The 25,601-nt window shown below is 48.1% G+C and overlaps 1 protein-coding gene across 4 annotated transcripts in view; it reads right to left on the reverse strand.

Annotated features, from left to right (window-relative positions):
• Positions 1-360: 360 nt before the first annotated feature.
• Positions 361-25,601, reverse strand: part of NLGN3 (neuroligin 3) — a 28,764-nt gene continuing 3,523 nt past the window's right edge. The window contains exons 2-8 of one of the 4 annotated variants that reach the window (XM_059679589.1): positions 24,451-25,106; positions 19,029-19,088; positions 17,256-17,405; positions 10,697-10,882; positions 7,850-8,639; positions 6,928-7,214; positions 361-1,781 (exon numbers count right to left, since the gene is read on the reverse strand). In XM_059679589.1, coding sequence (XP_059535572.1) covers positions 1,774-1,781; positions 6,928-7,214; positions 7,850-8,639; positions 10,697-10,882; positions 17,256-17,405; positions 19,029-19,088; positions 24,451-24,907 — 1,938 coding nt within the window. In that variant the 5' untranslated portion in view covers positions 24,908-25,106 and the 3' untranslated portion in view covers positions 361-1,773. Of the gene's footprint in view, positions 1,782-5,458; positions 7,215-7,849; positions 8,640-10,696; positions 10,883-17,255; positions 17,406-19,028; positions 19,089-20,347; positions 20,651-24,450; positions 25,107-25,601 lie in introns of those variants that run through there. The other 3 variants (XM_059679586.1, XM_059679587.1, XM_059679588.1) reach the window with 3 other exon arrangements.

Below are 25,601 nucleotides of genomic sequence, written 5' to 3' on the forward strand. Positions count from 1 at the left end.
TTCTTTTATCCAGTTCCTCCCCTTCCTCTCTGATAGTTGTTGGTCTGTTCCATGTATCCATGACTCTGTTTTTATTTTGTTTGTCAGTTTATTTTGTTTATTTGACTGGTGCAGCCACTGTGGAAAACAGTATAGAGTTTCCTAAAAATATTAAAAATGGAACTGCTGTTTGACCCAGAGATTCCACTTTGGGAATATATCCAAAGAAATCCAAAACACCAATCAGAAAGAATATATGCACCCTTATGTTCATAGCAGCATTATTTACAATAGCCAAGATCTGGAGATTATTAATTTTCTTCTTCTCTGTTTTGGAAAATGTTGATAATAAATCTTTAAAGGACTTCAAGAGGCTGGAACTGTGAGCTGAAACTTTTATTATCATTTTTTTTTTCATTATAAAAAAGAAAGCAACTTCCTTATATCAAACCAAAATCTGTTTTCCTACAACTTCCATCCATGAGATCTTGGAGCTCTTGGAGATATACACAGAATAAATCTATAGCTTCCTCTTCACCATGAACCCAGTAATGAATTTTTGACAGAGGACAAATTTCTCCTGGGATTTTCCAGTCCCTTCACTATTCTCTTTCTCTGGATATACTTTTGTTGACTTCTCCTTTGAAGTGTGATGCCCGCAACTGAACAGAGGGCCTCAGGCATGGTCTGACCAGTGCAGAATACCACATGCTGTTCACCTCCTTTATTCTGGACATTATACTCTTATTAATGCAGCTCAAGGTCACAAGACATTCTCCAGGAACCAAACTATGCTTTTTTAAAAAAAAATTTTTTTTTTATTGATTTCAGAGAGGAAGGGAGAGGGAGAGAGATAGAAATATCAATGATGAGAGAGAATAATTGATCGCCTGCCTTGCCTACTGGGGATTGAGCCCACAACCTGGGCATGTGCCCTGACCAGAATCGAACCCAGGACCCTTCAGTCCACAGGCTGACGCTCTATCCACTAAGACAAACCAGCTAGGGCCAAACTATACTTTTGACTCATGGCTCATGATAAGCTTTCATTTACTTAAAAACCCTCTAAGCCACATCTCTCACATCCTACACTGATACTATTACATTTTGTTTTTTTTAAATATATTTTATTGATTTTCTACAGAGAAGAAGGGAGAGGAATAGAGAGTTAGAAACATTGATGAGTGAGAAACATCAACCAGCTGCCTCCTGCACACCCTTACTGGGGATGTGCCCGCAACCAAGGTACATGCCCTTGACTGGATCAAACCTGGGACCCTTCAGTCCGCAGGCTGATCCTCTATCCACTGAGCCAAACCGGTTAGGGCTATACTATTACATTTTGGAATTCAAATGAGTGACTTTATATTTGTTCCTGCTAACTTTCTTGTTTTTCACAGACTAATCTTTATTGGAATAAACTTCATATTTGTACATATTTGTTGAATATTTGTCTTATCTGTGAGGTTCAAGACCACATCCATCTTGCTCACTATTGTCTTTCTAGTTCTGAATACAGAATTGATAATAAGTTCTGGTGAGTTCGTTGTAACCCAGAGGTCCTGGGGTTCTCCATCTTCCAGTAATGATTGCATTGCAATTGTTGAGCTCTTCTAGTTGATCCACCGGAATTGCAGTCTTGTGCCAGGCTGCCCTCCCCAGGTATTTAACATGTAAGAGAAAAACTTACATGTTTCCCATATATGTTCTAAGGGTCTTCCTCTGGGCTCTTGCTCCTAAGTTCTCTGTGGGATATCTTTTACTGCCTTAGCCCTAAACCTTTTTACTGGATGCCTAGGAACCTGGAAATAAGAGCAGGAAAATGTATCATAGAAAAGTTATGTCCCTGTTACGTTCTATTTTGCTATAGTGAGTCCATCATACCAGCCTCTGGACATCTCTATGAATTCTGATTCTGTCATTTTGGTTTTCTCTCCCACCTATGTGTAATATTCAAATTTGATCTAGAGACATTAAAACAGAACCTTTTTGTGTGTAGTCATTCAATTGGTTAAGAATCTGCACACACCTATCTTTATCCACCTCATATTCCTGCATATTGTCCCAAGAGTATCCTAAGATAATGTTTTGTTGCACTCCAGATACACTGTAGGTGTAGCAGTCTCCTCATCTATCCATCCAGTCACCCTTTCAAAGGAAATGAGCTGAGTGGGGGATGATTTGTTTTTCCTGAATCCATGCAGGGGCTGAGCAATCTTCACTTCCTTTTGCAAGTGCTCACCAACCATCCTTTTACTCATTTGTCCTAGACTCTTGCCCTCAATCAATATTAAATGTATTGATCTATAGTTTATGGAATTCATCTCTTCCTATTTGTAAAACTGTGGAGCCATGTTTGCCCATCTCTAAGTTGCAGTGTGCATCTTCTTCACTTTCTATGGGATTATAACAGCTACCACTAGTTGTCCTGCAACCTGAGCTGCAAGTCCTCACAATGCTCTGGGCTATTATTGATCCAGAGTATGAGATGAAATTAGAGCAGCTAAAGGCTCTTTTGGAATAAACTGCCTTTAGGAGCCTCTCTTGGGTGCTCACTCTGTCCTTTCTACTCTAGAAATCCTTCTCCTCACAGAAGAGGAGCAAAAGAGGAGCTGAGGAGGTTTTGTGTTCTCTCTATAAAACCATTAGCAAAAAGAAAAGTCAGGGCATCCCATCATTCATCTGATAACACCCAAACACTTCTGCTGTTATAAAGACTTCTGCAACCTGCCTTTCCAATCTGATGTCCACCTATTTAACTTGAACCCTTTACTTTAGTCAGGTCAGTTCCTCACTGCAACTTAAGCATGCCTAGACCTTCTGGTGTGGTTGTTCTGGCCGAGCCTTTTCTCCCAATTTGGAATGTCTACTATGTCCCCCGAAAGTCCCCCTCGCCCAGCTTGTCTTGCAATTTCTCTAGCCCCTTTAACCTTAACCATAAAATTGAAGCCACATGCTAAATTATGCATTTCACTCATTTTTATCATAGTTCAGTTTTGTCTTCCTGATAGTATGCACCTCAAAGCGGGTATCTTCTATCCCTCACAGTATCTAAACTAGCACAGGGCCAGGCCTATAGTCTTGACAATCATACTTGCTTTCTATGGAGATTTTTACAGTAACCAACATCTAGCTTTTAACACACACCACAAATTTAGACCTCAAGATAGCTTTGTCCAGCTTCCAAAAGGACTAATACAGAAACCAGATAAATCTAGGAATGCAGGTTGGATCCATTCATTCTAGGCACTAATGATTTTTGCAATGGGAAATAAAATCCAAGTATATCCTCAGCCCCTCTCCAAACAAAGAGCTGCGTTTTTTAGCTGAGCTCAAGGCTGGCTATCAGTAATGAGGCTATGAACCCTCAAGCTACCCCAGCATAGCACTGACTACAACTTGATTGAAACCCTGCCTGTCTTGGAGGCCACTTCTGCCACCCAGACAGACCTTTCAAAGGTATGGAGATCAACTGTAATCTCTCACTGATGGGTCCCAAATAGAATTGGAGCTGGGTTTGCTATAGACCTTGAGTTCTTAGAGGATAGGCAATGTTTAAATCCTCCCCCAAATAGAGAGCCTCCTAATTTGGAGGCACACACACACACACACACACACACACACACACACACACACACACACCAGAAGAGAGGAGGCCCAGTTTGGTAATATCTGAGATGGAGCAATCAAAGGATTATAACAACAAAGACTCTGAATTGACCTAAAAAGTTCATGTCATCCAGCCCTCTGATTTCAGGAAGATGAACACCAGTGTTTTCCTTAGTAGTCATCTTTCATTCATTTTTCAACTATTTTGGAGAACTTACTGAGTGCCATGATCACCTCCTATCCATATCAAAGTTTTTCCTTATATCTAACCATCTTTTCCCCTCTATCATTGTCAGAAGAAATGGCAGCTTTGTCCTTATTTAAGAGTTAACTTTTTAAAGATATAACACACTTGTCACTTAGTAGGTGCTCTACAATTATTTAATGTTTCCTCACCATGTTCCTCCTTTCTAAATTAAAAAACAGCACACTAGTCCTTTGGCACATTGTTTTTGTTCTTCTCCAGACCCTCTCCAGCTTTTCCACATATGCTGAAAATGTGTTGACCAAGGCCAGACACATTAATGCTTTAAAAGGCATAACCAGTGCTAGGCAGAGCAAAAAAAAATTGAGGACCATGGGAAAGGTTATATATTTCTGGACTGCACTCCATGTCTGTTTCGAACACTGACTGTGACATTGGACTTTTCTGGGCCCATTTTACCAATTGTAAAATAAGTGTGTTGGACCAGATGACTCTGAGGCTACTTCTAATTCTAAAACTTAGAGCCTGATTACCTCCCAGCCACTTCATGCTATATTTGTGTTATATGCTAGTGTTCATGTTAGTTTGGGAAAGAAGAGAGGAAGGGAAAAGGGGAGAGAGTAGAAATAAATTCTACACTATGAACTCATTCAGCTGTGACCCACCCTGAAACGCTGCCCCCAGTTCTTTTTTTTCTTTTTTAACTATACTGTGTCAAGTCAATCATTGCCCATCTCTCTTTTGGTCCTTATACTACCTTGTGTTCATCCCCTCTGAACATCATCCTGTTGTATTGGTTCATCTTCCTCATTTTGTCAGGGTCATTTAGAAGAATTATATTCTTGGTTTCTGAGGTATCAGCAACCCCACCCTACAAAGCCAATATTTCTAATGGCTCCCAACACCACCCAACTGTCATACTTGTTGAGCTGGTTCATCCCTTCAAGTCATTGAGAATAATATGAAATACCATAATGCTAACCCTGTAGAACCTCATTGAATCTGTCCTCCAAGGTTGATAGGGAGTCACTGATTATAATCCTGGAGAGAAACTGCTCCCAGGGCCCCAATGAACTTCTCCAATTCCAATGACCAGAATAGGACACAAGCATCTCTGGAGGAGAGGGCCCTTGCTCTGTCAGTCACCCAAGGCAAGGGAGCCTACAGACCTGATGCCTCACTGGATTCAGATATGAGTAGGAATTTCAGCATGTTAGAGGTCAAACCTCCTCCCAGCCCCCAGTCCAGGATGAGGGCAGGGTGGTGGCCCTGGTGGCAATGGCAGCACGGATGGAGGTGGCAGCAGCGTGATGGCATGCAGAGGAGAAAGAAGTGTTATTTTTGCTATTTCATTAGGAGGCCCTGAGGCACTAAGAGAAGGCTTCAGAAGCAGGAACCCATGGCCCTGGGGGTGGGAACAGCAACCTGATGAAGATTGGAGAGGCCTTCATGCGGGTCCAGCAGAGCGCAGCCCAGACATGTATCAGTTTAAAGGCACAGGAGGCAGAGAGCTGTTGTGATTCCTAGCCTGCAGAGGCACCCAGCTGGGAGGTCTGTTAGGGCAAGGCCTGTGCAAGGGAGGCAAATTGGGAGTGCTAACTGGATTTTTTATTTTTATAACAAGACACTGTGTTTAAAATTTTTACAAAGGACAAACTCCATGGGTTTCTGTTAGTGTTTTAAGAACTTTTCTTAAAAAAAAAAAAAGCCAACGACAACAAAAAACACTGCCTTTTTGAAAGAGAAATGACAGACACAAGAGACTGTAAATAAAATGGGGTGAATTTCTGATGGCATTACCCCGAGGACAGAGGCGTGAACTCCACAGAACCTCATTCACCAAATCTACTCTGCAGTCTGCAGCCCTTCACAGGGACACAGAGATGGCTGGAGAGTTCTCCCCTATGGCCTCCAGCCCCATCCGGCCATAGCCCCTTCCTCCTTCCAACCTGTGGTCTTACTCAAATCTGTTTCTTTCTTGAGGGTCCTGTTCCTTGGTCGGATTCTGTGAACACTGGAGCCAGAAAGGCCTGGGCTGGGGCCCTCCCTTCTGGAGCTTCTTCGCACTCACAGGTTGGAGAAGGATTTGTTCCTTTTTTTTTTTTTTAAATCAACAAAAACAAGACCAGAAAAAAAAGATCAAGTCTAGGGGAGAAAGAGCTACTCTGCTCTTTACAGCTCCCAAGTCTGGAGTTGGTTGATGGTGCAGTTCCAAGAGAGGCGGAGGGCAAGCACCAAGGGGGTGTCCAGCTGGTGCTTTCAGGCCCCCAGGAGAGTCTGCGGTCAGGCTCAAGGAGCTGGCTTCAGCTGCTGTCCCATGGGTCCTCAGTTTCCCAAGGACTCATTTGCATCCCCAGTTGGAGGGTTTGTTTAGGTTTACTTCCTTATTTGTGTTTTTGTACATGCGGGTGCATGTCCACGTCTATCTATGTTTGTGCAGGTGGGTCTGCTGTTGGGCGTGGGTGCGTGCGTATACATATATATCTGTATGTGTTTCTCTGTGTGTCTGTGTGTGCATGTGTGTTCGTGGATCTGGGAGGAAGGGAGCCAGGAGATAGGCTGTGCTCTGGGCTGGAGCTATACCCGGGTAGTGGAGTGTGAGTGGGGCAGCCCAGTACTGTTGAACCCTGCGGCAAAGGTGTTATAGGGGTGCAATGTCTGCAGCCCTACCAGGGAATTGGGAATCATAGTGATGGTGTTGGGGGTCATGAGTGGGATGTCATCAGGGGAGCGCCGCAGGGTCAGAGTGTAGTCGGGCAGCGCAGTGAGGCGCAGTGTGTCGTGAGGGGGACCGGCCTCACACTCATGGTGAGTGGGGCCCAGCTGTAATGCTGCCAGCTCCTCCTCAGGAGCAGCTCCCAATTCGGGGGCCCCGGCTCCCCTCTGAGGGCTAGGCTGCCGCAGGGGCTCCTGACGTCGTTTGTCCTTACGGTAGTAGAGGGCAGCGAAGGCCAGAACATTAAGGAACAGAAGGGAGGCCCCCACAGCGATGGTGACACTTAATTCAGTGGAGTAGTCACGAGGGTTCTCCACCAAGAGTGGCCCTGCATTCTGATCCCCATTCCAGGACCCTTGGGCATTCTCATTGCTATAGGCAGGGGAGATGGCTGGCCGCTTGGTGCTCCAGGTCTTACCGTTGGGCCTTCGGGTGATGTGGGAGCTGTGGGTGGTATCCAGGGGTGGCACTTTGGTGGTTGTGGACGTATAGTGGAACATGTCATGCAGGTTGTATAGGTGGGGCACCAGGTGTTTCCAAAACGCCACCTTAGTGGCCCGGTAATGATCTCGAACCCTCGGTTTCAGCCCGATGTGAAGGTAAAGCTGGTCTCGGGGGTTGTATTTGGACCAGGCCACTTCCTCAAAGCGGTTGGCCTTGGTGTGAATAAACTTGGTGTCCTGGGGGACCGGCTTGTTGGGATCCCTGAAATACCACATGAAAATCTGGGGTCACCAATCTACCTAGATGAGGAAAGGTCCCAGTATTCTTCCTCTCACACCCACCCCTAAAAACCTCCTCCCCAGTCTAAAACTTCCCACTGTTTCCATCTTTTTCAGGGCCCCTCCCTTTGTCCATACTCCTCTTCCCCAGCCTTGAACTCCTACTGCCCACAGCATCATGGAACCATCTCATCCTTCCCTATGCCCATCCTGTAAGATCATGCTATGCCACTTTTCCTTTTCACATGCTACTGAGCATCCATCAATCTTTTCAGCTGCCCAGTTTTCCGAAGAGCCTTTAAAGGCTCTTTCTGAATGTACTTTATTCCTACTTCACACAGCCTCTGGCCATTTAACCTTGCATCCCATAGTTTAGCCAATGACTCTCACTCCTGCTCAGTACTAATGTTAACCGAGTTGTGAGCCTGAGCAAAAATTTTAAGGGAAGGAAATGGCATGAAAGACTCAAAAGGAGGAAGTACGGAGGGTTGTGTGTGAAAGGGTTACCAAGCAAGACTTGGGGAATACTTTAGGAAGGGAGATGATGGAAGAGATTTAGACAGAGCAGAGGGGAGGGCATGCTGGGGTCCCAAAGAAGAACCCCCACGTTCTCCTTACCCGGTCTTGGCAAAGTTGGTCCAGTAGGTCATGACAACAGCACTGAGCATAACGTCATTCTTGGAGAAATTGCAGGGGAAGAGGTCAGTGGGGCCCACCATAGGGACACCGAAAACATAGGGTACTTCGTCCCCATGAGCTGCATCTGACCAAGCAGGCTTCATGAGGCTCTGGCAGTGATGGTAGAAGGCGTAGAAGTAGGTAGGTGAGCCATAGCGGGCATGCAGATCAGCTGTCACCACTGAGGGTTCCACCCACTGGTGGTCAGTGAAGAGTGCCACCAGTGTTTTACGGCGGGTCTCAGGGTTGTCACGGTCTGCCCAGTCTGTGTACATAAACTTGATGGTCTCCCGCAGGGTATCCTTACCCTCAGGATATCCATATAGATTGTCCACAAAGTTGGAGACGGAGTAGTCAAAGTCAGTGCCAGAGACACCATCCTCAGGGTCCACCACCCCTTCCACAAACTTGAGCCCCTCACCCTGGTTGACACCTAACATGATGTCATAATTGAGGAACTCACCCTGTTCCATGAGAATCTCAGGGTCATCAGGGATGACATCACCATCAATCACAGGGCCAAAGGCCACATGGTAGCGGGCTGGCTGGATGTCCTGTTCTACTAGCTCCTTGGCACTCTTTTGCCGAAGACAGTCCACCATATCCACTGTGTCTAGCACATTACAGCCCACCTTGTCTGCCAGCAGGCTGGTATACTTCACTGGTTGGTAGTTCACAGCCCAGCTGGATAGAGCAGAACCACTTTGGATGATGGCCCTCTGAAAAAGCCCTAGAGAAGATAGGCAACACCAGGTCAGATCTGTCTTGTCACCCACAGCCCAGGCCTCCCTTGCCTGTCTCTGAGGGATAAAGCAAACATCTCCTCATTCCTTTGTTACTGAGGCTGCCCTATGGGTTGAATGGACTGGAAAAGAGTAAAAATCCTTTGGGCTGGGATGATTGGTGAGGACCAGAGGATGGGTTGCTGGGTCCCTTCCCTGATTGGTCCACTGCCTGCTTCTAGCTTCCTTGTCCTGGGGCAATGGTTGGTAACTTGGGGGTTAAGGACATGCCAGGAAGAATTAACCCCTTGGGCCCCAGACATCAGCTTCCTTATGCTCTTTCTCTTTATCTCTCCTTGTCTTCCCCGCTTGCTTCCTGCCCAGCTGGGCCCAGTTCTGTGCCAGCGCACCACCAGGGAGCTGGCGCTTCCACCACAAAGGGGTCTTTTTCATGAGAGATGAGAAATGCAAGCAGGGGAGAGCCTCACATTCTGGGAGTCTGGGGAAGGATTTTGAGGGCAAAGTTCTTGGGGTCTGAAAGTCTCCAGGGAATGTGCCCTCCCAGTCTATAGTGTCCACAGAGACTTTCCTTTTCTTGAAGCTACTGAGGCCTCAGATCCAGATTTTCCCCTAGTTGACGGGGAGCCAGTCCCCCAAACTAAAAAAATGAATGATTCTTTCCTAAAATAGGGGGGTATCATTCTCTCCCTGGCCCCAACACTGCCAAGGGATAATCTGGTCCTCAGGCACACAATTCCATTCCTCTAAAAGAAAGACAGATGCATGGGCAGAAAGAGAGGGAGAGAAATACAGATGACAACTTAAGAGACAGCCTCACTTTTCAAAAGATTATTCTCCATGAGTCAATTAAGGAAAGGCAGAGAGAACAAATCTTTAAAGCAGCCAGACTTCCAGGGACACGGGCCTGCTAGGAGACAGAGTGTAGCACCACTCTAAGGAAGGCCTTCTCCTCCCTGTGAAATAGTCCCAACCAGAGGAGGTACTGTTCATTCCTCTTTTCAGACAGAGGCACCCTCACAGCCAGTCACTTCATCCATCTTTGTGGAAAAGGGACTCCTGCTCCAATTATAATCACCTAGAAACACATTCTAAGGTGGGATGCAGATCCCAGCTTAGACTTCCCTCACCGGGGTAGTTCCTAGAGGGAGAGAGGATTTCTAGGTAAGAGCTGGTGATTTTTCTCTCTCAGAGAGATAGGCCTTCTTCAAAGAGAGACTGAAAGTCTTCTTGTGAGAATATCACTAACTCATGGGATTGATTTCAATGAAAAAAAGTCTCTCACATATTTCCTTATTTCAGAGAAAGGCACCTTTACCTCTCAGAGACAGAATGTGCTATAGTCCAGAGGTGATGAGAACATTTCCTGTGAGCACAAAAGGGCCTATTCAGCCCCCTTGGAAGAGTTACTGGCAGAGGGACACACAGCAAGGAGAGAGGCTTTCCTTGGGGCTAAAAATGAGAGTTTCCTTTAGCAGGGCTGTACAGCCCACAAGGAGGTCCGAGTCCGATGATAGGTTTCTACCCTCAGAAAAAGCCTACCCTGCAGGCTAGCAGTCCTTACCTGGGACTCATCCCCCCTCAAGGAAGATCCCTTCTTGTACAGATTTGCTCGTCAGAAAGAAAACCAGAGAATGAGTGTTTCTTACACCTAAAAACTAATTTCCACCCTAGAGCTCTACCTTGCAGTCATGTGTCCTTCCCTAAATGAAAGATCCCCTGCCTCAAAAAGAACTCTTGTCCCTTCAGAGAGAGGCAATGGATTCCCACTCACTCAAATAAGACTCCAATGTCAGAATGGGGTTACTTTTCTAAGCTGTAAGTGGGATTCTCTCCTCCCCTCTCTCCCATTGGGAGAATTCCATCTTCTTCTAGTGAAACATTTCCCATCAGCTTCTCCCCAAAAGTATACTGAGCTGATAGAAGAGGGTGGGCTGATTCCCCTGGTGCTCCGGGGCATAGAACTGGGCACTCTGGAGCCTGAGAGGCCTGAGGTGCAGGGTAGCCAGCACTTTGCTGGTTCATATTTGCTCCCAGAGCTACTCACCCTCAGAGTGATGTGACAACGTGAGGAGGCTGACACAGGACGCACCGATGCCTGAGCCAAAGACTGTGATACGACGGGGATCGCCACCGAAGAAGGCAATATTCTCACTCACCCAGCGGAGCGCCTGAATTTGGTCAAGGAGCCCATAGTTGCCCTTGGCAGCCTGATCTCCAGTGCTCAGGAAACCTGGATTCAACAAAGGGCATGAGGACAGTGAAGGTGGAGGGATGGAGAACCTGCAGTATGATAGAAGGGGCTGTGAGGACAGAGGATGAGCATGCAGCACAGTTCTATCCACCTAGCTAGTATAAAGCAGAGCTCCTTTCTGCAAGGTCCAGCACCATCAGTACAGGAAGGGTCGGCTCCCTGCCTCCCACCCATTCTCCAGTTTGGAAGGAGGGGTCTCCAGACCATTAGAAGGGGATGCCTCCAGTTGGGAGACCTGCAGGAACTGAAAATGGCCAGGACCCAGCATCCTCTGCCCTGATGTACTATCCTGGTTATGGTTCTAGCACCTGGCATTATAGAGTGGAAAAAGCAGGGACCCTGGACTCAAATAGTCCTTGGTTCGAGTCCCGGCTCTACCACTTACTAGTCATGTAGCTTTTGGCAAATTATTTAACATCTCTGGGCTATAGCTTCCTCTTCTGTAAAATGGGGCTAAAAAATACTCTGAGTTGTTACAAGGATAAAAGGAACATAAATAAGCATCACTAATATGCTGAGCACATTGTAAATCTGTAGTTACTTCTTTTTCCCCTTCCTTCTCTCTCTGAAGAAAGTGAAGATCCTAAGAGGCAACAACCCCTAAGCTCTCTTTGCCCTTCCCATACAAGTTAGTCCATCTCCATTTCTTTCCAGGGCCCCGGATGTTCCCTTCCCCTCATTCTCAGGACAGGTCTTCATTCCCTTCCTCTAAAGACCTAATGAATCAGAAACTCTGGGGATGGGACCCATCAATCAGCATTTTTAACACACTCTCCAGGTGATTCTGATGCCTGCTAATGTTGAAAAACCACTGGGTTAGACCATCTTTTTCATCTGGTGGAGAAATTGGGGAGTCAGTGCAGTGCGTTACCACAGAAACAGGTCTTCCCGCCCACCCAGTGGAATTTGCTGCCAGGAGATATGTCACCATGGAGACTACCTTCCCACCCACCTGCTGGGATTTGCTGCTGTGGACACTTGTTACCATGGAGACTACCTTCCCACCCACCTGCTGGCTATTCCACAGAGATGTCCTATATCTCCTCATCCTCCCTCCCCACACGCTTTCATTTCAGATGGATTCTGCTGCCTCATTTCAACCCTCTACCTGATCTCTAGGCTCCTTGGGGCTCTATCTTCTCCCACCCTAGACTTTCAGAAGGGTTCTTTCCAGGTGGAACTTGTGGAGCTCCTACATATTGGAAACCCATATCTGGATCAGCATTTTTAAAAAAAATGTTTCTATTGATTTTTAGAGACAGAGGAAGGGAGAGGGAGAGAGGAGAGAGAATAGAAATATTGATGAGAGAGAAACATCATCGATCAGCTGCCTCCTGCACACCCCCTATTGAGGATCCAGCCCGCAACCTGGACATATGCCCTGACCTGGAATTGAACCAGTGACCTCTTGGTGCATGGGATTACACTCAACTACTGAGCAACACTGGCCAGGCTAGGTTAGTATTTTTTTTAACCCCACCATGAAAAGCTCATTCACAGCATCTGGCATCATCTTTATGAGAGGCTGTGTTTAAGGAGGCTCCCTCAGCTCACAGAGAGCTCTCTGGCAGTCCTGAAAGTCCATGGGCAGAAGCTGAATTCAAAAGACTCAGTAAGGCACAAGAATTCCTCAGCGTCTTTCTCAAGTCCTTCTGTTTCTAGCTTCTGCAAGAGAGCTCATTTCACCCTCTTCAAGTTATTAATTTACCTTTGGTACAATTAAGTATGTAAAGTACTTAGTTAGTCCTCTCAGGACCTAATCACAAGCCCTCTTTAGCCCCAGGTTCCCAATGAGGAAATGAGAAGGAATTAGAGAAAGCTTGCACGAGGATGAATGGAGGAGCCCTTGTTCCTCTAGACAACAGGACTAGCTCCTCCTTTGCCAGGCCCATTCACAAACTGAAGCTGCTCCTCCGAGTCTTAAGAAGTATGCTGACCAAGATTCAACCCAGCTGTCCAAACCTTGAGACCCTCTGGCAAAAATCACTATGTACTTCTCTAGGCCTGCCTGTCTTCTGCCCCTCCTTTCCCCAAATCCTTTTCTCCATTTCTCTCATTTGGGCAACAGCATATTTGGCCTTAGCCTTTGTCAAGGAAGGTATCATTCAGTGAAATGTGTCAAACACATCTGTCCTAATCATTAGGAAGAGCCTGCATTTGGATGAAGGAAAGTAGATTGCTCCAACATGTACCAGTTTCCTGGGTTAGGAGCAAAGGACTGAAAGGGCTAGGTGGAGGGTTTGACCATCACTCTTGGCTCCCTGAGATCCCAAGAACCTTGGGATAAGAAGATCTGAAGCATGTGGATGATGCCATGCCAACCATCCTTACTACAAGAGTCCTGCTTGAAGTGCTATATCCAACAGGCTCAGGAAGATGACACAGCAAACATGACCCACCACAAGCACACAAAACCTGGCAGTCTGGGAGAGCAGTCACTGACTGCTAGCTCCCCCGTAACTCAGCCATCCATGCAAAGCATGTGAGAATGAGGGCTAAAATACCAAACTCCACAAACTGCCAAAATAAACCTGAGCCAGTATCCCTGGGCCCAAGTTTATGCTGCAGTGCATGGTAAGTTGCTTGTCAACAGAAGACAGGGGATTCTGGCACCAATGATATCAAAACCAGATATCCATGCCACTCAAGGCTTGATGTTTACCAGGTTTTCAGTTTGCCTGAAGGGTACCTGGGCAAGGATATAGGATTAAATTCTGGAACCCAGAATAAAACTTGGCAAGCCTCTACTTCCTCAGTCCCAGGGATAACCACATCCTATATCCTGCTGGGGTCCCTTTCTTTTGTTGGTCTCAAGCCCAGTGAGGGCTTCTCAAATAATAACTACCATTCTGCCTTGGACTTTCTCCAAATACATGAGTCACCCAAGATGTCTAAAGAAGCACCTTAGAGTGAGCTGTCTGTTTGTGCTCAGTGCTCCAGAGAAGCAGATGGGAAGGAGGGTAAATGAATACATATACAGCAGTCCTAAAATAACTTTGTCTCCTTCAACATCTTTTCATTATAATGTTGATAAGATGCTATAGGAATTTAACTCTTGTTTGTATCAATTAGCCTAAGGTTAAAATTGGTACCTTTATACATTGTTTCACTTAATGTCATAGAATCTATTGATAATGTTAAGTGGGGACTTACTATAATTGCGGTTCAAACTAGCCACCTGTTCTGGGATGCTTTGGGAAACAAAACAACAAAGCCTCAGCAAAACTGAGGAAAATCCCCAAGTGTCATGGACAAACGCATGTTCTACAACTGGCACCAAGAAGCAAAACATCTTGTATGTACCCAGAATCCAACCAGTGGCTTTACTGATTACATTTGTGTTTCCTAGCAGGCACTGAAGAATACACAGGAAGCAGTAAAGAACTTCTGATCAAATCTTAGTTTACAACTCCTTCTGAGGCTTGGGTAATATTAGTTTGATCATTAACTGCTTACGCCCAAAGAATAATATTTCTGCCCACAGATATGCTGTTCTGGTTAGCCAAATGACAGGAGGTTGTAAAGTGGGAGGTTCTCAACCTGGGTTTCATGGATGAGCTTCAGTGGGATCCATGAAATCATTTCTGTGTGTGTGTGTGTGTGTGTGTGTGTGTGTGTGTGTGTGTGTTTCCAGGCAAAGTGCATAGCTTTCATCAGAATCTCAAAGGGGTCCAAGACTCCCCAAGAGGTTAAGGACTTCTGATACAGAAGCGTAAGGATTGGGACAGCTTCGGCTAGGGTTGTGAAGTAATCAGCAAATCACAGGGAGTGCTCACCAGCAACAGCCTTCTGTGCAGCCCACAGCTCCCAACCGACACTGCAAACCTGTCTCTCCTGTCTCCTTTCTGCCTCCTTTCTCTTTGTCATCTTTTCCTCTTTTCTGTCCCCATCCTGTTCTTTTCTCCTTTACATTCTCCCATCTCCCTCACTCCTCTCCTCTCTCTTTCCTTCATCCCTAGCCAGTCCAAAAATATGGAACTGAAGCATATTCTTAGTATTCTCTGTGCTTTCCAATACATCTTCTAGACTGAAGCTTTGTGCTTATAATTTTTAGAAGCAGCTGAGTTGAATGTTTTCTATTACTCTCACTAAGAAAATAAAGTAGCAATATTACTTTTGGACTTAAACTGCTGGGTATGTGTGCCTATATATCTGTGTATGATTATATTTGTATATTCATCATTTTTGAAGAACTCTGCAGCCCTAGTACATGTATTTCCAGCCACCTTCACAGTAGCATTTTTATTGTCACAGACTCAAATTCCCTTTCTCAACAGGACAGAACTTCTTAGGAGAACCTTGCCAAGATGTCTGGGGAAGCGCAGACAGGAGCAGCAGCAGAATCATGAAACCCAAAGCACATCAGACTATTAACAGACTGGGGAGCTGCCCTGCAGGCTTCATACCCAGAGTATCCAGATACCACTGAAGGGGACACAGGCTCCACTTTTTCCAGGGAATATCACTTCTCCAGCCTGAACCCCAAAAAGGTATCTTGCTATCCCATATAGTATTAAGGCAGTACCAGAGCCTCTGGAATTAGAACTGGCAAAGCAATATACTCAAAAGCAAATTAAAATAAGCCAACTAGCCATGTAGGAAGCCATGCCTAATTGCTGGTTCAGAATGCAGGCCTACAGACCTGACAAACAGCCTTGACCCCCACTGGAACTCTGAGGACATAAGCCCTCGAGGTAAGAAGTTGACTTCTTCATGCCACTCCAAGGATATGGGGCTGCATGTGCCCTCTGAGGCCTAGGTGAGCATATGAAAAGGAGCAAGGACCTTTATGCCCAGTCACCTCTTTGAGGCACTTGTTTACCTCAAGACCTTTGCCACATATAAGCATTAACAGTCACTGAGAAAGGTATGGGGTATAGTGGAAGCCCAAATTACTGAAACAAGTGTGTGGGTGACACAGTGTGTGTGGAGAAGGGCATGTGGGAGTGTATGAGCAAGCATTTGGAAAATAAATGTGTGTGTGAGAATGTGTTTGTATAATATGTGGGACCGTATGAGGATGTACGCATAGAGTAGAAGAAATGTACATGTGTGTGTATATGGGGTACATAAGTGTGGGTGTGCATGAATATGGGCGTGAGTAAAGTTGTATGTGCATGAATGGGCAGATGTGGGTATATGAATGTGTATACATTTGTGGGATAGTGTGGGGGAATATGTACACATGTATGTATTAGATGTATATATGCAAGGTATATATGGGACATATGTGTCCATGTGGGTATATGTGTAGGAGGTCTGTATGTATATATGTGAGGGGATGTAGATATAGATGTGCAAGCAGGGATATGAAGTGTGTATGTGTATGTGTGTGTGTGTGTATGTATGTATGTAGTATTTGTGTATGTGTGGGGTGGGGAGGTGTGGATGTGTAGGTATGGGTGTTTTTGTGTAGGAAGGGGAATATTGGTTTGTGTTTATATAGGGAAAGTGAGGGACATATGTGTGTATGTGGGTGTTGGATGAATGTGGAGGTGGGGTGCATGGGGGATATGAGTATGTATAGAAGAAATATTTATGTACATTTAAGGTATATATGTGTGGGGTTTGTGTGTGGATGTGCAGGGTATGGGTCTTTGTGTAGAGCATACATATGGACATAGATATGTATAGGGAGCAATATATGGGAGTGTGTGTGTGTGTGTGTGTGAGAGAGAGAGAGAGAAATCTGTGTAGATGTGGGATAGGGTTATGGGATATATAGAATATATGGGCATGTAGATATGTGTGTGAGTGAGACTACATGTGTGGAGTGTATATGGAGTGCTGGGGGAATGTGTGTGTATGTGAGGAAATCTATATATGTGGATGTGGGGGTCTACATGTGTATGGATATGTGAGTGTGCTTGTGGGGGGATGAGTGAGAAATCACCATATGCATGGGGGTGAATGAGGACAGTGTGCATATGTGAACATGTGAAGGTATGTGGGTGTGTGGATATGTGATTGGCTAGAAGGAATTCCTATGTATGTGCAGGGTGTTTAGAGATTGTGGGTGGGTGGGTAGTGATGAGGACAGGACACTAGAAAATTAATGGGCCCTATAAGACTCAGCCAAGCAAAAGTCTGGAAGCAGAGACCTGGCTTAAGACCTAAGAGAAGGTGTGAAATTTGAATTGAATTTCCAGTGGGAACTAAACATCCAGGAAAGGGCCTGGGGACATAGGGAAGCTCCCATTACTTGGGTAGGGGTAATGGGATAACAGCATTTTTACTATGGTCATTAGCACCAGCTAGGAAACCAAGGCCACCTGTTCTTGACTCCCCAGCATTCTTTCTTCCCTCCTTGAGAACCCAGGCTTCCTCCTAGACACCTAGCAGGGAACCATACCTAGCACCCCAACCCGATAGTTGAGGGTGATGACGATGACGTTGCCATAACTGGCGAGGACGCTGCCATCAATCATGTTGCCTGTCCCTTCCATGTAAGAGCCTCCATGGATGTAGACCATGACGGGCTTAGCACCACTGTCCCGGATGTCTGTAAGAAGAAGGGGTGAGACACAGGCTGGGTAGGATGCCCTTCCTTCCCCACCCCCACCAGCCCTGGGCGGGGGGGTGGGGGGGTGCCGGTATCAAAGCTATCCCAGGTGCCAGGACACCACCGCCATCTCTGAGGGCAGGACTCATGGGGCTGCTCAGCCTAGAGCTTGAGCATCAGCCAGAGATACTTGGACTTCAGTGGTGTTGGTGTTTTTAAAGACTCTGGTTTCAAGTGCCTCCCAGCAGCCTGGCCTGATACAGCTAGGCCTAGGTAGGCCTGGAGGTGGCGGTGGGGGGGGGGGGGTGGGGGGGGCAGGCAGAAGGAAGAGGAAGGGCTGGTTTCTTGGCTGCATCAAGTGAGTCCTTCCCTGGGCACACAGAAGTCCTGGGACCTGATATGGCTTTAGAGAGCAGGGGCTGGGGAGCCCTGGAACCCCCAAGACTAGACCAGTTCCATAGAAATACAGCCATTGGCAGAAGCTGGCCCCCCAGTGCAGACAGAGACAAGAGGGGTGGGAAGGGGTAGCACAGGGAGAGAACAAGGAAGAATATGAGGAAAGGGGAGTGACTGGCAGAGATGGGATAGGGGACCCTTAGTGACATGGTTTCTCATTTACCCCATTCTCCCAGGACATCAGGCAGATTTATCTGGAGCCATTGGGGATGTGGAAGATGAAAGGACAGAACTAAGACTGAGAGATCTGGCCCCCGTCAGCATTAGAATGAAGATGGAGCCTCCCAGAGGCCATACAATGAGGGACCTTAAAGTGGCTGTTCCCCAGTCTCAGCAGACAGGGGCAGGGATGGGATGGGCATTCAGGAGGAGCCTCCTGGCCTGATCACCTCTACCTGGAGCCTTTCAACACTCAGCCACACCAGCACAACCCTAGTAGCCACCAACGGACCCCCTGATCTGTCTGGCCCCTCCGGGGGTGAGGGGACAGGGTCACAGAGGTAGAAGGGAAAGCTCTCTGCTGCTGAGCAAACGTACCCTGTTTTCCCAAGGAGGAAGGAGGACTGGTTCAGCCATCACTCAAGGATCTTACACCATCCACTAACGGAGCTGTGGTGTCCCGGCCTCAGCCCAGAGCTTTAGCCCCCAGTCCTTCTGCTAAGAGAAGACTGGGGAGGTTTTAGCTGGGGCTATTCTCCAGCCCCTTTGGTTGTCACTGCCTCACTCCTCTGTTCAACATCCTGCTGGGACCCTCTCCCAGGAGCCAGTCTCCCCACAACACAGGCATCTCCTCACCCTCCCTCAGCCCTGCTTTCTCTCCACTCTCCCTGCTGCTCAGTAGGGGCAGGTGCCCATGAATCACAGAAGATGAGGAGGAAGCTGTCTCCAGCTTACTACTATAGGACTGAGAATGGGTGGGAAACCGGGGTGAGGAGGATGCCCTCCCCATGGCTCTGCTTGTCGTCTCCTGCTCCCACCAACATGTCCATCACCCTGGAACTCCCAATGGCCAACCAGGCCAAAGATGAATGAACAGCCCAATGGCCTTGTACAGAAACAGAAACACACCAACGGACGGACAGACAGACAGACGGGGCTTCTCCCCATTGAGAGGGGGAGGGGCTCTGTGCCATGCACCAGCCGCCACGCCCTGCAGCCCCCAAATACCTTCATCTTCATCCCCGTCATTATCCGCTAAGTCCTCGCCCTGTTTCTTAGCGCCGGATCCTGGGGACCAGACACGGGGAGACACAACAGCACAGAACAGAGAACAAAACAGAGAGAGAATTCAAAAACAGCATGACTGCAGTGTGGCCCAGCAAGCCAGCTCTGGGCCTGGGCCCAGGACAGGCAGGACGGATGGCAAGAACTGAGGGAATGGGTGGGCTGAGGCCCAGACTTTCATCAGGAAGAAGGTGTTGCAGGCCCCTGTTGTGCTGGCCTCCCTGCACTTCCCTGCCCCGCCTCCCTGTCCCAACAGCCCATCTCAACCAACTACCTTCCAGTTAGGAAGGAGGTAGCAGCAGGTGGGCCAGGGCACAGAGCCAGAGAGCTACTCAGGGAAGGGATTTCTTCCATCTGGAAGGGGCTGTGAGTGTACACATAGGCAGGCTGAGCTGGAGAGCAGGGCAGGCACTAAGTGTGAGAGGCAGCATTGCCAGCATGTGTGGATGTGGATGTGAGCTATTAGGGCAGAGAAAGGTACCAGGGACCCCAGCCCTGGGCTCCTTAGGACCAATGAGCAAGCGTAAGCTGAGCCTCAGCTCACCCTGATTCCCACAGGAGAAAATGGGACATGAAGCTGTCCCTCTGGTCTTCCTTGTTGGGACCTCCTGCTCTGGATAATGGCAAATGAGGTTCCTGCCCATAGGAACCAGGCCTGAGAACAGCAAGCTTTGCTCTGAGATCTAGAGAGAGCCTGAGGAGGGAGGGAAGGAAAGAAACAGGGAGAAATAGGGATAGGGTGGGGGGAGGAGGAGAGGGAGGGAGAGAGAAGCAGAGGGAGAGAAACACAGAGATAGAAACAGAGAGAAGCAGAGAGAGAAACAGAGGGAGGGAGGGATAGAGAGAAACAGAGGAAGGGAGGGAGAGAGGGAAACAGAGATAAGAATAATGGTAATCACTCCTACTGTGTACTATGTACTGAATATCATGTCAGAGACTCCACTTCTGTCATAGAGTTTCATCCTTACACCCCAATGAGGCGGGTACTATCTTTATTCTTATTTTACTGATGGGGAAACTGAGGTTCAGAGGGGTAAAGTGACTTGCTTAAGATGATACAGCTAGAAAGTGCTAGAGATGAGATTCAATCCCAGGTCTACTTGACTCTGGAACCCATGGTATTTCCACTGCACCATGCCATCTTTTTGGGATAGGGGAAAAGGAAGGGAAAATAAATGAGAAAAGAGGTGGAACATGGAGAGGAAAGGAGGGATGGGAAGGAGAGAAAAGAGACCAGAGGAGAGAAGAGAGACATTTAAGACCTGGGGGTAAGCTGGCACCAACTCTTCTTCCTGTTCTAAGGAGACAAGAATTGCACCTTGAGAATGGCTGTGGAGAAAGGAGACCTCCTGCCTGGATGCTGGGCAGCATGTGGAAACAGAGGTCATTCTGTTGGCACCCAGCGCTTACCCTCTTCTCTAGGACACCAGATACTCTCAGCCTGGAGGCAGCAAATAGCTTTCTTTCTCAGCTGGCCTGGTCTCTGGTGCTGAATTCCCTTACAGCTATTAATCAAAACAGAAACCACCCTTATAATACAAAATGGCTTTTCAACTAGGGCAGGAGCCCAGCCCGAGGGATAGAAACCTCCTCCAGCTTCCCAAACTTCCAGTGGTGTCTACTGTCTTAACACCTAACATTACTGCCCTCAGAGATCCTGTGGGGATTGGGGCTTCATTATCCACATAGTGGGCAGGAAGGAATCACTCATCCCTAAACATGAATTCCCTCCAACTTGAACGGGGTTGGGGTGAGGATGGGGCAGGTCTTCCCAGGAAATCCTTTACTTCCCATGGGCCCTGGCTTAGAAGATGCATCCCTTCTGACCACTGGGAGTGTTTCTGGGTTGCTGCACTGTCTCAGCTTCCTTTATCTGCCTTTGTTTCTTCAGCTTTGCACTTTGTGAGCTACTCCTTGCTGCCATGCCTGTCACCCTGGCCAGCTTGACCACCATCCCCCATCCTGACAGAGTATTGCTACAGGATCCCAGCCAGGCCAGCCCTGCCTACCCTAAGCACACAACCCTAACCACCTCTGTGGATGAGTCTCCTCCAAATGGGCCCTGAATAGGGAACTACTTTGAACAGTTAAATGACCAAATGACCTCCCCTCCAACTGTCTGAAAATCCACCTCCCAGATTGGCCTGTGGGCCCTGGCTAAACTGGCTGAGACTAAATACTAGGCTAGGAGCTTCTTCAGAGTGGCAATCAGACCTTTAGTTATTTCTAAATCTTTCCTCTGCCTCATTTATCTCTCTCCACATCCCAACAACACCTAGCACTTGGCCTTGCCCACTGTCAACTATCATGATCAGTATATGTAGCTGAGTGGAACTAAAAGCCAGCTCTCTAGCCAAACTCTCAGGACTGGACTGTCTTAGGCCCTTACTGGTGTTTTGGGAGGTCATTCTTCCTAGGAAATGGTTAATTTTAAGATCATTTCCTCTCCCTCCCACCCAAGTAAGTAACTCAAAGGAGTAACTTTAAGAGACCCTCTTTGTCTGGCTGGAGTGGCTCAGTGATTGAGCACTGACCTATGAACCAGAGGTCACGGTTCGATTCCCAGTCAGGGCACATGCCCAGGTTGCGGGTTCAATCCCCAGTGTGGGGTGTGCAGGAGGCAGCCAATCAATGATTCTCTCTCACCATTGATGTTTCTATCTCTCTCTACCTCTCCCTCTCTGAAATCAATAATATAGAGACCCTCTTCCTGAGTTCATTGATAGGCTAATGGAATGTTAAGGACAATACCAGTCCTCTACCACCTTCACATGTGCAGAGGTTCTTAAAGGAAAATATTTGCCTAAGGTCTCACTGTGAGTTAGCAGCAGAGCTGGGACTGGTCAGGCTTTGTAGCTCTGAGACCTGTACTCTTGCTGCAGCACCACAATGCTTCTTCATTTGTGAAAAAAAAAGTGTTTACTGGTAGCCTACTGCTTGTAGGGTCCTGGGCTGGGAGTAGAGATATGGTGGAAAACTCCCCTGGAGCAGCAGGCCTCACTCACTGCTCAGTGTGTATCAAAAGCACTCAGCACGCATGCCCATTGTGGAGATCCTGAGCTCTGCTCCCTGAGGTTCTCACTCAGCAGGGAGGACCCAGTCCCAGGAATCCTGAAGACCCCACCTGGGGGAACCCTGCTCCAGGATTTCAAAGGAAAACAAACTCCAAGTTTGCCAAAGGGTTTTAGGAATTAGGCTGATTTTCCACCAATTCTTAGGCTATTACTGTTTCTAGTTTGTCCCAACCTGTCCACACTTTACCAGTTTTCAGTATTGGGGAGGCAGGAATGACTAGACGGGAGTTGAGTTGGTTCACGTGCTACAGCGGAAAGAACACTGTCCTGAGGGTCAAGGGACCCAGGTTTTGTTCCCAGCTCTGCCACAGACCAGTGACAGGGGATGAGCAGCAGCAAGTCACTCCCCTGGGCCTGTTTCCTCATCCATAAAATCAGGATACCAATTCCCGCCTTAGAAGCTTCCAGAGATGTAGGGAGGATTTTATGAGGTAAGTATGAAAATTCTTTACAGAAAACATAAAGTGCTACTCGAACATGAAGAATTGTTATACAGGGGGAACAAATTCCTCCCAGCAAGAGGGTCAGTTTAAAACGCAGGGTCTCGTGCCTCCTTTAGAGTCCATAGTTCCAGGAGGAAATCCCTCCCCGCCCCCAAGTCTGCCACAAAACCAGCCCAGGTCACTCAGCTGCTCTGGCCAAAGGTGGGGAGTTGGGTGGCAGGATTCCTAAGCCTGTGCATGAGTTTGGTCTCAGCTTCAGGGCTGGAGAGTTAAGTCTAGACCAGTGATGGCAAACCTATGACACTCATTTTTTTGGTTGATTTTTCTTTGTTAAGTGGCATTTAAATATATAAAATAAATATTAAAAATACAGTGGGGCCTTGACTTACGAGTTTAATTCGTTCCGTGACGGAGCTCGTAACTCCAATTACTCATATGTCAAATCAATTTTCACCATTACAATGAATTGAAATGCTGGGCTGATGATGTTGTGGCGTTCACTGTGACGTTCACTGCGCCAACTAGCGGTGGGGTATCTTGAAGCTGGCTTGTAATCCGAATTTTAGCTTGCAACTCAAAGCAAAAAATGGGCCGAGAGACGGCCCGTATCTCGAAAAACTTGTTAGTCGGGGCACTTGTAAGTCAAGGCCCCACTGTATAAGTCTTTGTTTTACTGTGGTTGCAAATATCAAAAAAATTCTATATGTGACACGGCACCAGAGTTAAGTTAGGTTTTTTCAAAATGCTGACACGTCAAGCTCAAAAGGTCCACCATCACTGGTCTAGACTATCAATCCAGGAACGAACTTGGAGGGGTGAGCCCGTGGCTCCCTAACCAGGAAAAGGCCTCTGGTTCCACCTTGACTGCCTTGAGTTCTCCTGAGGTGGCTAGAGAGAACCACTGGCTCTGTCTTAAGAGTGGAATTGAGGTCTGAGAAGATCAGAAGAAACGTGGTTGCTGCTTTTGCTCTGAATCTGCCTTAGGCCACCAAATCCTCCCTGAAAAGGCGGCCAGGGCCCTTGGATGAGGTGGAGCTATGTCTGCTCACCACCTGCCCCCTGAGCCTGGGCCACCTGAAGGAAGGCAGTGTCCTCAGGGGCAAGTGCAGGTGGGCAGGCAGCCCTCCCTCTCTCTTTCTCTCTCTCCCTCCCCGCCGGCTCGCTACCTACCTCCTTTCCTACAAATTTTCTTGTTGGGCTTTCGGGCGCATTCCTTGGAAATCCGCTTTACTGTAAAATGAATAAAAAACTAAAAAATAACAGGAGGCCTCTGCCAAGGGGCATGCACCCTCCACCCCCAGACCCCAAGAGCTGCTCTCAGGTGGCACATGGCAGAGAGCGCTCCCACCACCTCCTTGTGTCTGTCACTTACCTTAGTGTGACCCCCGCGGGAGGAGGCACCAGCTAGTGAAAGAGGAGGCACCTAAGTAGTGCCCACCAGGCTTGCCCCGATCCCCCCACACACCTAGCTCCTTTGGCTACACACAACTTCCACCTTCCAAAGCAGGTGGAATGGCAACAGGAGGCCTGGTGGGGCTAGCATCCTCCCGCGGGCAGCTGCTGGCAGTGACCCATACTCCCCCAGGGAACCCCCATCCAGCACTCTGACCCTAGACTTGTCAAAGCTCTCAGGCCTGGCCAGGCCCCTCCTGGTAACAGTGTCACTCACACAGGGGAGCTCAGACAATGCTGGGAGAGCAAAGAACAGGGAGGAGGAAGGGGGACGCCAAGCAGAGTGATGGTTAGACAGACAGAGGCATGCTGCAGGGCACACAACCACATGCAAGCCACAAACACAACAGGGCAGGAGAAGGCAGGGAGGGCACAGTGCCTGGCCACAGCACTCACCATCCTCCGTGGGCACATAGACATTCAGGTAGAGGCAGTCTTCATTGGGCTCTTGGATGTAAGTGGCGACGATATCCAAGTTGGCAGTGAACCAGACAGGCAGCATGACTTCGGGCACAGCTGTGTGGATGTTCTGGGGGCACACTGGGGGAAAGTGTGTGGCGTTCCGGATGCCAGACCAGGATGGGGGTGGTTCAGGGGGCAGGAAGCGTTTCTCGCCGATCGGAGGAGCTGCGTAGGGCACCCCCAGGTATTGGTCCACAGGCCCCAGGATCTCACTGGGCAATGGTACCCGGGCACCCCTTAGCTTTCCAAAGTGAGTATTGACTGTGGGCGCTGGGGCCTGTGTACTGGCCCTTAGCACCAAGCCGAGGAACCACAGGGTGAGGCACAGGCTCCGGCCAACTGTGGGCTTGGGGCTCAGGGGCAGCCAGGGCAGGCCAAGCCACAGCCACATGTTCCGGGCAGGGGGACTGGCAGGAAAGGCAGATTCCAGGGTCACAGCATCAGCCCAATAGGCAGCCCCTTCATGGCCACACTGACTGGAACCTCAAAACTGAGCTCTTGAGGGACACCTACAGGTGCTGGCCACGTAGAGAGCAGGTCATCCAAGCACCACAGCTTCAGAAAGAAGACTCCCTCAGGGCCAGACAGGCCTGTGGAAAGAGGGAAGTATTCGTCATCCAAGACAGTGGGGAGGGTTATGGAGTGGGTTTGGGGGGCCCTGCTGGGCTTGGGCTATTCTCCTAGTTAGGAGAGGTTTCACATGCCCAAAAGTCGAGAGACCCATAGATGATCTCCACTGCCAATCTGAACCATTCCATGTGCCTGGCCATGGTTGGAAAACCCAAGGGGATTGACAGAATGACAGCAGTTGCCACTAAAAATTACCAATCCCCAACTTGAGCTCCTCAGCCAATGGAGCTCCCGAGGGCCAGCTGGAGCCAGAGTAGCATGTGGTAGAAGAGGTGAGAACTGGAAATAGAGCTAGGTTCCCGGGCATGCTGCAGGAACACTGCGCCCTCTAGCCCCGGGACTGGAAAGCCCACACAAGGACCTCTGCTTCAGGGGACAGGATTGTGAACCTCACTCTGAGACTCTATGGCATAAGAAAGGAAAGCAGCAGTCAAAGGGTCCCACAGAGATACCCT

The sequence above is a fragment of the Myotis daubentonii genome, chromosome X, assembly GCF_963259705.1.
Source record: "Myotis daubentonii chromosome X, mMyoDau2.1, whole genome shotgun sequence".
Taxonomy (NCBI): domain Eukaryota; kingdom Metazoa; phylum Chordata; class Mammalia; order Chiroptera; family Vespertilionidae; genus Myotis; species Myotis daubentonii.